Source organism: Terrapene carolina, unplaced genomic scaffold (genome assembly GCF_002925995.2).
Source record: "Terrapene carolina triunguis isolate 2854851 unplaced genomic scaffold, T_m_triunguis-2.0 Scaffold30, whole genome shotgun sequence".
NCBI lineage: Eukaryota > Metazoa > Chordata > Testudines > Emydidae > Terrapene > Terrapene triunguis.
This window is the reverse complement of record NW_020664381.1, coordinates 8,084,211-8,101,433: the sequence shown is the minus strand read 5'-3', so window position 1 is coordinate 8,101,433 and position 17,223 is coordinate 8,084,211. Positions and strand designations below refer to the sequence as shown.

At 43.3% G+C, this 17,223-nt stretch overlaps 1 protein-coding gene across 3 annotated transcripts in view; it reads left to right on the top strand.

Annotated features, from left to right (window-relative positions):
* The window catches only part of LOC112109399 (interferon alpha/beta receptor 2), a 37,118-nt gene extending 24,056 nt beyond the window's left edge, over positions 1-13,062 (top strand). For all 3 annotated transcript variants that reach the window (XM_024203908.2, XM_029911533.1, XM_024203909.2), the window contains exons 5-9: positions 64-239; positions 2,902-3,062; positions 5,567-5,732; positions 6,076-6,197; positions 11,087-13,062. In XM_024203908.2, the coding sequence (XP_024059676.1) occupies positions 64-239; positions 2,902-3,062; positions 5,567-5,732; positions 6,076-6,197; positions 11,087-11,743 (1,282 nt within the window). In that variant the 3' untranslated portion in view covers positions 11,744-13,062. The remainder of the gene's footprint in view (positions 1-63; positions 240-2,901; positions 3,063-5,566; positions 5,733-6,075; positions 6,198-11,086) is intronic.
* The last annotated feature ends 4,161 nt before the right edge of the window (positions 13,063-17,223 follow it).

The window sequence follows — 17,223 nt, the reverse complement described above, 5'->3', positions numbered from 1 at the left end:
GTACAGTCACAAATCAGAAGATCCTTTGAACAACACTGATTTTTTTTTTCTTTCTACTTAAAGTGGATCAGAAAAGGAATGGAAAATGGCTAAAGAATGTTCAAATACCACACACCTATTCTGTAACTTGACAAAGGAGTATGAAGAATATACTTCTACCTACATAGCAATGGTTCAGAGAGTCACAGAACATGGAGAATTAAATTCATCTATTCTTGAATTCTCTCCATATAGGTCCAGTAAGTTTTCGCTTACTATTCTATTTTATCTGCATTTGTTCATTGTCTTGTTTTTATTCTCAGCTATACATAACCAGTGTTTTACTAATGGTACTATAAGTAACTCCAAAGTAATTTAGTTGGTGATATACTATTTTATGTTTTGAGCTAACATATCATCTAGTATATATATATAATGTTTTATAATAAATGGAAAGCTATCTATACATAATACATGGCTTGAATAGTTCTTATGAATAGAAACAAGCAACGGTTTTGAAGGAAAAAGCAAATGTTGGAATAGATTTCCTTCCACTGTGCAGATATAAGAATCAATTTCTTTTATGTGTTTTTATTACAGACTTTTATAAAGGTGGTAGCATCATTTAGGGCATTTGAGAGTAGAAATTTAAAAAAATTACTACCTTTATAAATTGCATAATCTACTTTTTTGAAGATAATTAATTGGTTAAGTGTTGAGCAGGCAAAAACAAAAGGTGAGGGGTGGAGGAATATCTGTTTCCATTCTAGCTGTCACCTTGATTTCCCCCTACCCCCTTTGGTATGTCTCACATAAACACCAGATGCTCATTAGCAATGATTGCCTAATACTACTAGAGGCTGCTTCTCCCTGGAGTCCTATTAACAATATCGCCACACTAATTTCTTTTTTTCCTCTCCTGAAATAAGGACCATTTATATTGGGGAGCAAGTGGTTAAACTGAACACAGAGACTACTGTACCTCATGTTAGGTACAAGGTTACAGAAATAGTATCAACTCAAATCAAAGACTCTGAAATACTTTAATTGTAATGCTGTCGAGCCAGGATAACATTTTCATGAATGGAAGTTTCTCCATTAGTTTTAAATATAATGGTTAAGCTATTTTGCATCTCAAATTTGCAGGCCTTCAGGGAATAGTGTAGCCCTTATTGCAACTTGAGTTGACTTGTATAGCTTTCCCCACACACACCCTTGTTCCTGTCCTCTTCTGTCCAAACATCAATGCCCATTTATCTGATGAAGCAGAGAACCCTAAACTTGAAAATAATGTAACACTTTTCCTCAGCTGACTCATCAACATAGTGCCTTACAATGAGATTGTTCTAAAAAATTGGAAATGGTAAATTGTACCTTGTATTCAGACTTCATTGTTCCAAACACCTATTTTTCATAGATATGTATCAGAAAAATAAAAATATTACTCTGTAACAGTGTTCTCCAGCTGTTTCGCATTTATGGATACGTTTTCATGGATGAGGGTGCGCTAGCATCTTTCCCATGCCACCTCTATGTTCGCTGTTTTGTAAAGTTGCAGAAAAGTATTATCAGTTTACTGAAGAGCCAAGCTCAAATGGTAAATGTTTTAACAAGGGCAACTTATCTATTTCTTTTCTTTTCTTTTCCTGGTGCACATTTAAACCGAGATGACCCTGAGTAGAAATGCAGGGCTGTTCTGATCCATTACCCTAAAGCATCTGATTTACTCCTACCCATAAAATAGGAAGGGTTGGAGCCTCTCTCTCCTTGGCAGAAAGATTTGAGGCAGAGACAGATGACTCTTGCAGTCAAAAACCATGGGAACAATCACGTTCAGGTGAAAGCTTAGGTTGAGGTTTATTGTTGTTTTGTATAAATTAAACAACAGGCAAACCACAGGAAGGGGTGGGGAGTAAGATTTGGACGGTATTAAGTGTGTGCATGCTCCTGTTTGGAGCAAGGTCAGAACGCCACCTCTTTAAAATGATTGTTTGTTTTACCTATATGATTACAATAATGAACCAGACAAGTAGTTAGCACTTACATAGCATGTTTTAGATTTTTCAAAGCTCTGTGTAGACAATAACTAATTAGATCAAAACACAGCACTTGCAGAAGGATCAGTGAAGTGCAAAACTTTTGACCTTCAGGTTTTGGAGATTCTGCTATGTTGTGCAGTGGAGAAAATGTCTGCATAGTTTTTAAAGTCAGGGAATTGTCAGAGCTCATGGCTCTCCAAACCCCTGGGCGTTCTGAGAAACAGGATCTCCAGGCATTGTTTTGAGGGCAAAAGTATTCATGCAGAAGCCAGGCTCAAGATGGTATTCCTCAGGTCCTGCCTCACAGTCACCTGCAAGAGTGCATCTCCCTTTGGAGCTCTGCGGCCAGTGGTTCCCAGCCAACAGTTAGTCCCTTTGTCTACCTTCCAAGGGGTATTTGTGTGTGGAGGGGCCACCCGCAGGGATTAATTCATATGGGTATTTCAAGTGTTTAACTAGAAGATGCTGCCACTGAAAACAATGTTCACCCCTTCCCCATCAGCCTGTACTCGCTTCCAAGCCAAACAAACATAGCCTCAGTTGCACAGAATTCACACAGAAGGGCTTCTGTGGGGCTGGAGAAACAAGGGATGCTGCTGTTTTGGCTCAACTCCCCTCTCTTCCCACCCTCCTCCCCAATCCCCTTTTCTCCCATGGTAGTTTTTGGATTGTTTTAGGTTTTACTCTGTTTTATTCCCTCTGCTAAAAAAATTGGAGGAACAATTTTCCCCTAATCTTTGATCATTTCAAGCCCTGTTGGGCAACTAATTAGTCAATCATCTGACACATGGGAATTTACTTGATTTTTACAGCTTGTCTAACTGATGTTAAATGTATAAATGTAGTTATAGTTTTGGGGTTTGTTTTCTTTTTCCTTAAACAGCATACTTGGGTCCACCAGCAGTTAATCTTACTGCTTGTCCCGCCTGCATAAATGTGACAGTAAAACTTCCAGCCGCATATTTAAAAGAAAGTTCTTTAATTGCTATATATCAAAAACTTGATTATACGATAACAGTGGAATCATTTGATAGAAAGGAAAAGGTAAGTAACTTGTAGTTTTTTAAGATTTAAAGAAAAACGTACAAAGCATAAAATATAAATTGGCTTGAGCAGTAAGGAAGCTTGCTGAAGATGAGCTCTGTCGTATCTTATCCTAGCTCTTTATATGAATAAGACTATTGTCAGTGGTTTACACTACTTAGGATAAATATGAGCCTTCTTGAGGCATGAACTGATGATTTGGGTACAGGAGGAAATCCTTCTGCCCTTCACTCCACCCCCCAGTGATAAAGTATTCACCAGGAAGTGCAGTGTAGGGGATTCTCTTCATTCCTTTGAAGCATCTGACATTGGCTACTGCTAGAGACAAAATAGCTGATTAGGTAGACCATTGGTTTGTTCTGGTATGTCAGGTCTTATGGTATCACATAGTATTGATAAGAAAAGTAAACTCAGTGCTAGTGAATATCAAAAGTGCCTTTTTTTCCCTCTAGGAGCTCCCCTATCCCAATTTTAAATTGTAGTGTGCCGTTCCTTCAACTCACTTGAAAAGTAAAGAACACATTTACATTGTCACTTTCATCCTGAAGGATCCCAGAGTGAACTGTATAAGGAGATCACTTCTCCCGCCTCTAAAATGAAGTTGCCTCTAAAATGAATCTTGAAGGTTTATGACATTCTAGGGTGTAATCAAGACCAATGTGGGGCAGTGTCACCCTTGCCCTGCAATCCTGGGTGCCACACAATGCTTTGCTGCTGTATCTTCCACTTGGGCTGCTCAGAAACAGCTTTGTAGCATGCGGGTAACACCCTGAATATCTGTGTCTAGCTGTAGCCTGGCAGTGACACATCAGTCTCACACTCGCTTCCACCAGCCTTGGTGACCACTTGCAGGGTGACTCCAACACACTCCTAGTCCTGGATTTTCCCCCAAAACCTGTGTTCTGTACTATCCGGCCCTCTCCTGGACAGTCCAGATCTATTAGGTCCATTGCCCCTCTAAGGGGATAAGTATACAACAGTCTGCTACCCTAAATTGAGCTACACACATGGGTCACAACAATGGATTACTTTTGATTAAAGAATAAAACAAGTTTATTTAACTACAAGGAAATGGGGTTTAAGTGAGTACAAGTATAAGGCATTAAATTCACAAATGATACAAGAGAAATAAAGATAAAATGCTTCCTAGTACTAAAACTTAACAATCTTGATTTGGTTCAAGGTGAAGTCTCTTGCCACATGTTTCCAGTAACATTGCTGACCAAATTCTCAGACCAGGATCTTCTCCAAGAGTCCAAAGGTTGTTTCTTTTGTCGTCTTAGGTGAAAGAGAGAGAGGGATAGGGAGAGAGAACTTGGAGTGTTTTTGCCCCTCACTTTTATAGTTCAGTCGCCTTCTGAAATGCATTTTCCTGAAGGTTACCCCTCGATAATGTTCATTCTCACTGTGAGGACAGAGACAAGGAGTCTGTTGTTTGCTAAGATGCAGATTTGTTTGTTCATGCTCCCCCTTCCTTGCCAAAGAATGGCCACTTGGTAGGTGATTGCCCATGAACTTTGATGCCTCCTGACTAGAGGCATTAGCTTGTCCTTTGTCTTTGAGAAACTGGTTTACCCAGACTTTTCTGGTAAACACATTTCAGATCTAATTTCTACTTATCTTTATAACTTTACATATAATGTTGTTGTTCACATTTCACCTTGATGTGATTGACAAGCCAGTTATTAGTTTTCAAATGATATCTTACAAGGCATATTTCATACAAAGATTATTACTATGGTGTGTAGGGTGTGACTACAGGGGTGCATTCGGTCACACATTTGTTCAGTATTACATGACAACAGATTGGGACAGACATTGAATAAGAATTCTCTCCAGATGAAAATGTGGGCTGGGTTCATTACTGACTTAGAGAGAAGTGCAAGAAGTATTTCCACAGTGCCTGTCACAGTGGTGTCTAATCACCAAAATATGAGTGATTCAATTCACTGTTTTCTGCAGCATCTAGGCCCCCTATCTAAGAACTGACCCAACCCAATTCAGCTAAGCTTCTGAGATCAGATGTAATGAACAATAATAATCAAAACCATTGAAGGGGACTCTTCTAAAAGTCTTTAATAATCCACTGTGAAGACAGATATATTTGAAGAAAGAGAAAAGGAATGTAGATACAAGACTGCTAGCTTTTCTACTGAACAGCAAAAGTGCCGTTTTATGGTGCACCCTCTTCTTGCTAATGTAGAACTTGTAAGATTGAGTTATCTGTAATGATACCCTTTTAATAAATTGAATCCAGTGGACAGAAGTGTAGGGTCAGTCCTTGAGCTCTAGTAACTGCTTTCCTTCTCTCGAAAACTGAAAAAGTGCTATGCTTCCTCCCCACTCTACCCCCACCCCCAACTATACAACTCAGGTGTACTTGCTACTGTGCAGCTTCACAATGGGATATTAAAATAGCTATTCTATGCACGTTTTTTTTTAATCAGTGTTTAACAACTCTGTTTAGACAAACGGGTTTCAATAAGATACTGTTTTCGTGGCAGATTCCTATTAAGAATGAAACCTCTGAAGAAAGCTTTACCTATGTTGTTGGAAGCTTGCGTTCAAATACAAATTATTGTGTGTCTGTTGCTGTGGCTGCATCCTTAAACCTTCATTCCATCCCTTCAGCCTTGAAATGTATAATCACCAGGTCCAACATTCAAGCAGGTATCACATATTTTAAAGTTTGGTGAGGGAGGGGGTCAGGTTGTCAGTATGGCTGTTTTTTAGTTTTTAATAGTATTTTCAGAAAAGGGAAACTGGTAAATATCCCAGTAAGAGAGAAAGCATCTTTTGATAGACATTTGGTTGGACCTATAAATGACATATGAGGTACCTGATATCTTTGGCTAATACTGCTGGCTGTACAAATAGCCCTTTAATTGTTTTCAGTGATGCAGAGTTGTCCTTTTCAATCTTAAATAAGTGTGTAATATAAAATAAGATAAATTGGAAATCTCTCCTGCATCTATTGGGTTTTACTCAGTATGTTTTTTTTTCCCATTTGCAGGTTATGGTATAATTCCAATCCTAAATGGTGGACTTGTTTCATTGATAATAGGCATCTTCCTACTAGGACTGTATAAAGGAGGTTTCATTTGCTTAAAAAGTAAACCGTGGCCAAAAGTTTTGGTATGTCTTTTTCATATTTAATTTACCTGGTGGGGGAGAGGGAAGGGCTCATAATGTTTATACAGCAAGTAGCAAGATATATTGTTCATTAGATAAAAGTTAAGCAACAAATATTTGCCCATTATTTCTGATTTCCTTCTCCTAGGAAAGGCGCAATGAGCAGTGCTTTGGGTCACTTTAAGGCTCTACTTCCTTGTGAATCAGAATGCTAACATCCCTTGCCCACTTCTGAAATGGGTACTGTGACCTCTCTTGGCTGGGGTTTTCCCTTACTCCCCAAAGCATGCTCCAACATGCTCTCCCCTGAGGTTCTTTCATAGAATCATAGAATATCAGGGTTGGAAGGGACCTCAGAAGATCATCTTGTCCAACCCCCTGCTCAAAGCAGGACCAATCCACAACTAAATAATCCCAGCCAGGGATTTGTCAAGTCTGACCTTAAAAACGTCTAAGGAAGGAGATTCCACCACCTCCCTAGGTAACCCATTCTAGTGCTTCACCACCCTCCTAGTGACAAAGTTTTTCCTAATATCCAACCTAAACCTCCCCCACTGCAACTTGAGACCATTACTCCTTGTTCTGTCATCTGCTACCACTGAGAACAGTCTAGATCCATCCTCTTTGGAACCCCCTTTCAGGTAGTTGAAAGCAGCTATCAAATCCCCCCTCATTCTTCTCTTCTGCAGACTAAACCAGCCAAGTTCCCTCAGCCTCTCCTTGTAAGACATGTGCCCCAGCCCCCTGATCATTTTCATTGCCCTCCGCTGGACTCTTTCCAATTTTTCCACATCCTTCTTGTAGTGTGGGGTCCAAAACTGAACACACTACTCCAGATTGAGGCCTCACCAATGCTGAATAGAGGGGAATGATCACATCCCTCGATCTGCTGACAATGCCCCTACTTATTCAGCCCAAAATGCCGCTAGCCTTCTTGGCAACAAGGGCACACTGTTGACTCATACCCAGCTTCTCGTCCGCTGTAACCCCTAGGTCCTTTTCTGCAGAACTGCTGCCTAGCCACTCGGTCCCTAGTTTGTAGCAGTGCATAGGATTCTTCCGTCCTAAGTGCAGGACTCTGCACTTGTCCTTGTTGAACCTCATTAGATTTATTTTGGCCCAATCCTCTAATTTGTCTAAGTCCCTCTGTATCCTATCCCTACCCTCCAGCATATCTACCACTCCTCCCAGTTTAGTGTCATCTGCAAACTTGCGGAGGGTGCAATCCACGCCATCCTCCAGATCATTAATGAAGATATTGAACAAAACCAGCCCCAGGACTGACCCTTGGGGCACTCCACTTGATACCGGCTGCCAACTAGACATGGAGCCATTGATCACTACCCGTTGAGCCCAATGATCTAGCCAGCTTTCTATTCATCTTGTAGTCCATTCATCCAGCCCATACTTCTTTAACTTGCTGGCAAGAATACTGTGGGAGATGGTATCAAAAGCTTTCCCCAGACAGACTGAAATCCTCTAGATGCAAGGTAGAAGAGAAGTTTGTGTGTGAGACTTGGGAGGCCCCTGCTAAAAAAGCACAGAAAGGGGGCGACGACAAAATCTAAGAAGCCCAAGAAATTCAGGGAGCCCAAGGGGCAGCCTAAAAAGCACAGAGCTTCTCTGTCTGATTCCTCAAGTTCCTCTTACACAGAGAACGGTGAATTATCTGTGCTAAAGTAGACTGTAGTCTGTACATTGTTTTCTTGAAAGAAGAGTTTGAAGCCTTGAGAAGAAAAATGAGAAAATGCCATTTACAAACAGCCAGCTAAACCTGTTTCTGAGAAGATGAAACAAACTGTCCCCTGGCAACTATCTGCCCTGCAAAGTCAAATTAGACATGCTTTGCACTTTTACTTCTTTCAAGGATATGGTAAGATTTGAATGGGCATTGCCAGACAAAGGCAAGCAGCTAAGCAGGCAAGCCTTAGCTCTTGATAAGATCCAGGAACACAAAGATTCTGAGAATTGAAGCTGAGGTGGCTTCATTGCCAAAGAATGTAGGTATTGTCTCAGGTGGAGAGAGAGAGAGTGTGAGAGAGAGAGAGAGAGAGAGAGAAACCCTGTTACCAGAGGCAGAGCGCTTCCTGAGAAAAGAGTTTGAATCATCAGCTGCCCTGAAAGTGGCTCTATTTTCTGCTGGTTTGGCTAGAGCCTTTATGGCATGAAGTCACAATTTAAAATCTATGGACACCTTGAAGATCTTACACTCTAAATAGACAAGGTACACAAAGATGTGGAGGAAAAACAGACACAGAGAGGGGAAGTAAATGCCCTAGAATTTCATACCAACCTATGATGTCCCAGTCCCCAAAGTTCAGAAGTCAGGAAAGACACATGCTAATTATGCAGGAGATCTCGTCCCCTGTCATTCTGGAGGGCCAACAGCAGAAAAATTCCCAAAGCTGTTCTTCATATTTTTTATTGTCCACAAGAGGACAGGAGACCAAGAAGTGCTAAAAATTCAGCACCTTCATAAGAAAAGACAAAACTCTGGATGAAATGTGGAAAAGAGCTCTTACAATCGATCTATCACACACTGAATAAGAGCCCAGTATTTTACTTATGTCATTACACCCAGGGTGTGAAGGAGACAAGTCATGAAGGGCTTCTTTGGCCAGGTGGATAAGATGTTGCTTTGAGGAAGCATACAAGTCTTCAGGGTACGTCATTCCTGAGGAAACCTGAACTTGATCTACAATGTCATCAGCAGTCTCCCAAGCAAAGAACATCTTTGCTGAAATAGATATACATAGAAGAAGTCTGGCCTTCAGATTCCTCGTATATCAGATGTTATAAACTGGATCTGCAATCATCCCCAGGACTGTGCTCTAACTAGTGGTTCCAAAATAGATATGCCACAGGATTCAGGATTTCTCTCTTATCCCCTCAGTCTCTCTTTCATAATTTATTAGTGTATTCTTATATCAGTGAGGATTAGGGGAGAGTTTATGCTAGAGAATGGAATGGAAATTTCACTAGAAGAAAGGAAATTAGCATGTGAGTATTCTAGAATTGCTATGTTTTCTCATAGCCAACTACAAACGTATGACAAAATCTGTCATTAACTACCAAGTGTCAAAGCTAGAAAACACTTAAGTACTTATAGGTTTAGAACAGGGGTGGGCAAACTACGGCCTGCGGGCCAGATCCAGCCCCTCAGGGCTTTGGATCCGACGCACGGCGCCGCCGGCACCACGTCCCTGCAGCCCTCGGGCAGGGGGGCAGAGGGCTCCATGCGTTGCCCTTGCCTCCAGGTACCGCCCCCTGCAGCTCCCATTGGCCGGGAACTGGGAACCGCGGCCAATGGGAGCTTCGGGGGAGGTATCTGGAGGCACGGCAAGGGCAGTGCACGCAGAGCCCTCTGCCCTCCCTCCCCCAGGGGCCGCAGCACTTCCTGGAGTGGCGCAGGGCCAGGGACAGGACAGGTGTGCAGGGAGCCTGCCCTGGCCCCAGTGTGCACCGCTGCCACCCCAGAGCCGCTTGAGGTAAGCAGGGCTGGAGCCCAAACCCCTCCTGTACCCCGCCCCCCAACTCCCTGCCCTAAGCCCCCTGCCTGCACCTCGCACCCCTCCTGCACCCCAACTCCCTGCCCTGAGCTCCTTGCTGCATCCTGCACCCCTGTGCACCCCAAACCCCGCCCTGAGCCTCCTGCCGCACCCTGCACCCCTCCTGCACCCCAACCCCCTGCCCTGAGCCCCCTCTCGCAGTTCGCACCCCACTTGCACCCCTGCCCTGAGCCGCCTCCTGCACTCCACACCCCTCCTGCACCCCAACCCCCTTCTCTGAGCCCCCTCATACACCCTGCACCCCTCCTCTGCCCCAATCCCTTGCCCTGAGCCCCTTCCTGCACACTGCACCCCCTCCCACACCCCACACTCCTTTCCACACCCCAACCCCCTGCCCCGGTCCTGCATACTATTTTCCCACCCAGATGTGGCCCTCGGCCCAAAAAGTTTGCCCACCCCTGGTTTAGAATAACTCTTCTGGTGGTTGGCCAGGTAGGCAGGGCCAACATCCCCTGCATAGACTTTAAAGTAACTGTCTCCAGTCACTGTACAGATGAAGACAAAATCCATGATTGGGGATTAATGGTGAGACTAGTAGAAAAAAGGAAATTTAATTGGTGAAATACATTGTACATTGTCTCACATATTTTGACTAAAACAATCTTTCTCAGGTTTGTTATGAGAGAAAATGTCTTTTACAGAATTCATACAGCTAGGATATTATATATACATATAAGATTTTGTACAGGTGGCAAATATTAAAAGGGCTTTAAAAGTTGATCCTTAGCTTCCAAGAAGGAAATATAAAGCATTAGTTAAGCAGTGTACTGAAGAGTTTCAGGACTACCCGCTGAACCCATTTTCTTTTCAAAGATGAGCTTTCAGTCCTGGAAATTTGTCTCTGCAAAGAGAGCTGGAAACTTTTCTTTTCCCTCCCCTTTTCCTTGTTCTTCAAAACCTTGCCACAAAATATATTTGACACTCTTCAACAGAGAAAATCCCACAAAAGTACATCTTGAAAACACAGTGCCTTCCATCTGGGGTTTTCTTTGGAGAAAAGCATAAGGTCATTTCTGATCTTATTTGGAACGAATACGCAATTGCAGAGTCTATCCAGTTCTCTGTGTTTCTGTTTTGGAGCAGGATGCCATTCTTTTTTGAGTGCAGGAGGGGGAAGACTTCTGGATTCTCAGAGCTTTGAAAGATAATGCCAAAACATTTCTATTGGGGTGATCCATTGACTTCTGAACACTTTCGCCTGTGTACTAGTATAAGTGCAAAGTGGTGAGGCAGTTGTTAAAGTAAATAACAAGATTACTTTCTTATACTCTTATCTGTGTGTAATTTTTGTGTGTGTGTTTTTGTTTTGTTTTGTTTTTTTAGGAAACCACAAATAAATTACATTGCTCAGTGCATGAACCTGATCCTGAAAATGTGTGCTCTGTACAAGTCATGTATAAGGAGGTGAAAAAAAAGGAGTGGGAATACTGTTATGATGATGATAGCGAAAGTGATAGTGAAAATTCTGGTGAATATACCAGACATGTCATCTTGGGCAGAGTTCCAAGTTCCCATGCCAAATCAAACACCTTCGTGCACCAGACTATAGACTGTACATCTGCAGAGAGTAGCAGTCAAGCAACTGAACTTCTGAATTCTGACACAGAAAATTCCGAAGAGCATCAATCTGTCATTAGAGAAAATGAAAGCACAAGTAGAGTGTTCTTTCATCCTTCATCTGAAGTAAACAGTTCCTCAACTTCTGAGTTAAGTAACAGTGCTTGCTTTAACATAAACTTAAATACTGTGATGCTGGGAGACCCTGACAAGACCTGGGATGATTCTGCAACATTAATCTCCCACCAAAAGGATGCAGTTGACTTGCAAGATTCTAGTGCTTCTGATGCACTTGAATCAAAATTTTTTACTAACACAGTAGATGTTAAGAAGCCAGTTTGTCATAACATCTCACACGAATGGCAAAAACCTAGTGTCTCGGATGAAAGTGATGCATCAGATTCTGAATACATAAGGAGATGAATTGGTGAAAGCAAGAACCACTTTATAAAACATGAATAAACAATTGGTCATGTTTCAGAGTATCTCTTTCTGGTTTGAACATACAATTCAGCTTCTGATGAACTCTGCATTTTTTACATTCTAAATATATGCCTGTATGTTATAAAAGCATGCAGGACTCATGTATTAATGAACAGTGTTTTGGTAGCTTAGGGCTTCTCTACACAAGGGGTTTAGTCCAGTCTAACTCAAGTTAGTGCAGATTGAAAATACCTATGTACACATGAGGCAAACCCTAACTCTTAACTTGGTGCAAATTCTGGAGTCCTCCGTCAAAGTGTACTAAGTTCAGTGAAAATTGAGTTAGTGCAGACTATCGCTCATGTCTGCACAATGTTGCTTTGTGCTACTTTAGCACTCCTCCAACATCTGTCCCACACTGCTTTGTGGGGTCAAATGATAGGCATGTGGGCCCCATCAGTTGCCCCAGTACAATTCAGGAAACCCTTACATGCATAGCCATCAATAATCTGAGCATTACCAAGATTTATAACCTGGTGCAACAGTACCTTCTGCATGCCAGCACACACCTGCGTGACAATGCCTCCAATAGTCGATCGCCCCACATCAAATTGGTTGGCTATGGACCAGTAACAGTTGGGGTGGCCAGCTTCCAGATGGTGATGGAAACCCATTTCTCAGTGGGTTATGGGACTTTACATGTTGGTATGGTGGCACTGCAGCTAGTTCAGCACAGATCTCGGAAAAGATTGCCTTCACTCTTCTGAAATTCTGTTGCCACCGCTGGTCATCCCAGATCCTCAGAACAATCCTGCCCCACCAATCAGTGCTGGTTTCCTGAGCCAGAAATGGCACAGCACCAAGTGAAGCTGCTCCAGGAAGAGTTCAGTAGCAGTTGCTCGATGTCCTGCTCGTTCCTCTGCTACTGCTGCTGGGTAGCCACAGCAGCTGCTTGTTGATTGGAGGCCAAAGCCACCCAGCACTCTGAGCTCAAATAAAGTCCAGACAGCCTCTGCGTATACTCATAGTTGCCAGAATTGTGGTGTGGATCATTGTTGCCTCCATGCTGGCCAACAGCAGTTCAAAAATGGTGCTAGCCTTCCCTGATAGAGAGGAATCGAATCAGGGTAGATGGAGCAAAATCATGGAATTCTGAATTTTACCTCAAGTCCCAGAATTCCACTGGTTTCTGCAATGCATTTCACAGTGTGCAGCGAGAGAAATCCCAGAATGCACACAGCTCAACAGCAAAGCAAAGGACTATCAGATACTCACCCAAAATGCCACACGCTTAGTATGCACAAAGCCTCCACCATGTGTACGAAATCATGCAAATTGAAAGAAGGCACAACTGTCCCATATGCATGCTGTTAGAGCAAGTTATGTATTGGGCACCAACTGGTACGCATCAGCTGAGAACAAACTAAACCCGTTGTGCAGACAAGCTTTTAGTGTACAATACTAGCTGTATTTCACACACATAAAAGCGAAGTACAGATCTGAAGGTAAATATATGTATCAACAGTATATGCCAGTTATTAAACTTTGTGAATTCTCACACGTTGTGGTCCACAGACAAGTCTGCTTTAAGTGTTAATAAGTAGTAAACCTTTACCAAAAATTCACCATGAGAAACAGAAATAATGATGTTACCATATGGGTGTCTCACCACAAAGTAATCTCCACAAGCAGTCTCAGGAAGGCCTGCTCTATATGGGGGGTTACTTTGCAATATGTTTTAACCATTGCAAACAATAGAGTAATGCTGCATTCCTGTAAATGAATTAATCGTACACAGAAGTTGATTATGCAGAGAAAGCTGATCAAGTGAAAACCATGGGAAAAGAATGAAAACTGACATTGTTCCTGAACTGTATCTCCTATATTGATAATGTTTAAACAAATTCAGCATTTACTTCTATCTATAGTGAAACAGGGACCAGCCAACTAGTAGATGGTCATAGCACATTTGGTGGGTTCAGATCCAGAAAGTGCACTCTCTTTTAAAAGTATGAAGTATAAAATAAGGCATTATTATTTTTCCACAAAGCATATTTCATTGCAAAACACTGAAGGTGAAATGTTGGTTCCATTTAAGGTCTGGTCTACTCTACAGAGTTATGTTGACACAAGGCAGCTTACATCGACCTAGCTATGGAAGTGTCTAGACTTACATTTCTCTCCCACCGATGTAATTGCGTTGCTAAGCCGACTTAATAACTCCACCTCCACGTGTGGCTCAAGATTGATATAGTTAGGTTAACACAAAGTCACTCTAGACTCTGCATTGCTTATGCTGACTATTACTGGCTTTCAGGAGCCATTTTAAAATGCCCCACACTTACAGTACAATTGATACAAGTGTTCCTGGTGAGGATGCGCACTACGACCCAAGGAGCAAAGTGTGGACACGCACAAGCAGTGTAATTATTGCGACAGCTGTATGCCGACATAAGTTAGGTCGATTTATACGTATGGCCTTCGTCAATGGGACTTTTGCCATATGTTTCATTGGAGCCAGGATTTCACTTGATGATTAAAGCAGTTCAAAATAGTATAAGGCAGTGGTCCCCAACGCGGTGCCCGCGGGCGCCATAGCGCCTGCTGGGGCATCTATGTGCACCCGCCTACTGGCCGCCGGACAAGCAGCCACGCTCCTCGGCGGCTAGTCGTCCGTTGCCTGCCACACGGAAAGGTTGGGGACCACTGGTATAAGGTATTAAGAAATAAAAATGTTATTAAAGTGAATGTTTAAAATAAAATATACATGAGTTAAGAGGCAAGGTACTGTACATCTGGGGTCAGGCTTGGGTTATGGGGGCTTACAGGTATCGTTTGCAAGGATGAAAAGGTACATATATATCACATAACCTGCATAGACCCAGATTGGGGTGCAAGGGTTTTAAAGTGTCAGTGGATAGGTGGGCTAAGGTACGCCACCCATGGAATGAATAAGGAGTCAAAGTCAGTATCGGTGTAGCGGATAAGTACATGGGTGGGGTGCGTCCCTGGGTCCGTCAGGGAAGGAAGTGGGTTATTTCCCTGGTCGGCGGTCTCGGTTACTCAATGTGGTATTGACAGTGTCCTGTGATGTGTTCCGTATAAATGTCTCTGGACCACCTGATGGTGTCGGATACCATGAGCTGCCTCATTAGCCGGGCGTAGACATATTTAGACTTGTACCATAGATATAAAATCTCTATCAGAAGTTAAAGTGTGAACTTCTAATGCAATGTATGATGCTGCATGGAAATATTCCTTTTTGTAATGACATAATCAAAAAACTGTATGGCCAGAAAGTATGTAATGAAACCAGGAAACACACAATATTTTATGAGCACAGTTCAAGCTGCTAAATTAATGCAACTGGTCATTCCTAACTGGTAATGGAAGTGGATGTCTTTGTGGGTTTTTTTATTTTATTTTAATTACCTTATTACTTTGTATATATATTTTTTACATTTTTTGTAAAATTATCAGCTACCACATTATATTTTTGAGGTGTTGTGAATGCCTTTTTAAAATAAAGTTTTTGAAAATGTGTAACTATTGCTCTGGAATATTTAGTGATAGTACATATATGCTCCATCTAATCTTGGGGATAGGTTTAAGAATGAAGATAAACTATTTGAGTCAGATTCTGTGTTTCATTCTGGCCCCTTTGTGCCACTGGAAAGCCACCAGCTCTTAGCAGATGAGAATTTCCTCAGCATAGGGAAGCTTTTAGCTGATGTAGAGCTGACATTCTGTTCCAGTCTGGCTCTGGCATAGGAGACAAGGAGGTGCTATGGCCATGTGCACTGTGCTCCAGTTATGACTATGGTCCCTTGGCAACCGTTGCCAGCCAGTCTTGGGATGAGAGGGAAGGTCCTCTGATGGATCAGTAACTGGTTAAAAGACAGTAAACTGTAGCCCATAGAGCTAGCTTAGCCTTTTATGTAACGGAGGGAACCTACGGGCCTGTGTCCTGTAAGACATTGGCTTAAGCGAGTTAGCATAGGTAAAGTAGGCCTAGGAATAGCTTGGGCAAGAGAGAGAATTGGTCCATAACAATACCAAGCAACTGCAGGAACACTGAACTGGTACTGGGTTTGGATATTTCAGGATAGAATTGCTGGCAGATGTTTAACCACATGCGTGCTTTAGCAATAGGTGATGTATATGATAGAGCAGTGTTTCTCAAACTGGGGTCTGCAGACCCCTGGGGGTCCATCAGCCCCACTGATCATCTCATCTTCTCCCCTCCCTCCCATCACCTCTTGCATGCTGGGAAACAGCTGTTACCCGGCGTGCAGGAGGCACTGGGAGGAAGGGGGAGGAGCAGGGATGGGGTGCGCTCGGGGGAGGGGGCAGGAAGAGGAGGGGTAGGGGTGGAGCAGGGATGGGAAGAGGTGGAGCGGGAGTGGGGCCTTGGGGGAATGGGTGGAGTGGGGGCAGGGCCTGGGGCTGAGCGGGGGGAGGGAGGGTGGGGGTATGTAGTTATGTTCCTGAAAAATGCTACTTTAAGCAAAATGATGTTGAGCTAATCCAATTTCCCCATAAGAATTAACATAAATGGGGGGGTTAGGTTCCAGGGAAATATTTTTTATACACACACGCAGTATAAATTTTAAACAAACAATTTAATACTGTACACACCAATGATGATTGTGAAGCTTGGTTGAGGTGGTGAAGTCAGTGGGTGGAAGAGGGTGGGATATTTCCCAGGGAATGCCTTACTGCTAAATGATGAACTAGTACTCGGCTGAGCCCTCAAGGGTTAACATGTTGTTAATGTAGCCTCACACTCTACAAGGCAGCAGGAATGGAGGGAGGGGAGACAGCATGGCAGAGAAAGACAGAGACACACCCTGTGAGAGAGAGAGAGAGAGACGCATTGCCCCTTTAGGTACACTGACCCCACTCTAAGGGTATGTCTACACTGGAAACTTCAAAGCGCTGCCATGGGAATGCTCCCCCAGCAGCGCTTTGAACTGTGAGTGTGGTCACGCATGAGTGCTGGGAGAGAGCTCTCTCAGTGCTCCTGGTAATCCACCTCCAGACTTGCTGTGCTCAGGGGGGTGATTTTTCATACCCCTGAGCCAGCAAGTTAGAGCACTATAAAATGTAAGTGTAGACAAGCCCTAAGTAGATCAGCAAGTTGAGACAGCTGCTGCTGCCCGAAAGCTCCCTCCATCCTGAGCCCTGTCATGTTCCCCCCCTCCCCGCTCTGTGGAGATGGGGGAGGGGAGGGGGACCCCCTGACATTAGCCCCCTCCACCCCCCCCCCCCCCCCCCCCCCCCCCCGCACAGCAAGCAGAAGGCTCCCGGGAGCAGCTCCAAAGCAGAGGGCAGGAGCAGCACATGGCAATGGGGGGAGGGACAACTGAACTGCCCGGCAATTGATAGCCTGCTGGGTGGCTGCCACACAGGGAACTTAGGGGAGCTGATGGGGGGCTGCCGGTCCACCCTGGTTCCAAGCCCCCCACCAGCTAGCTCCA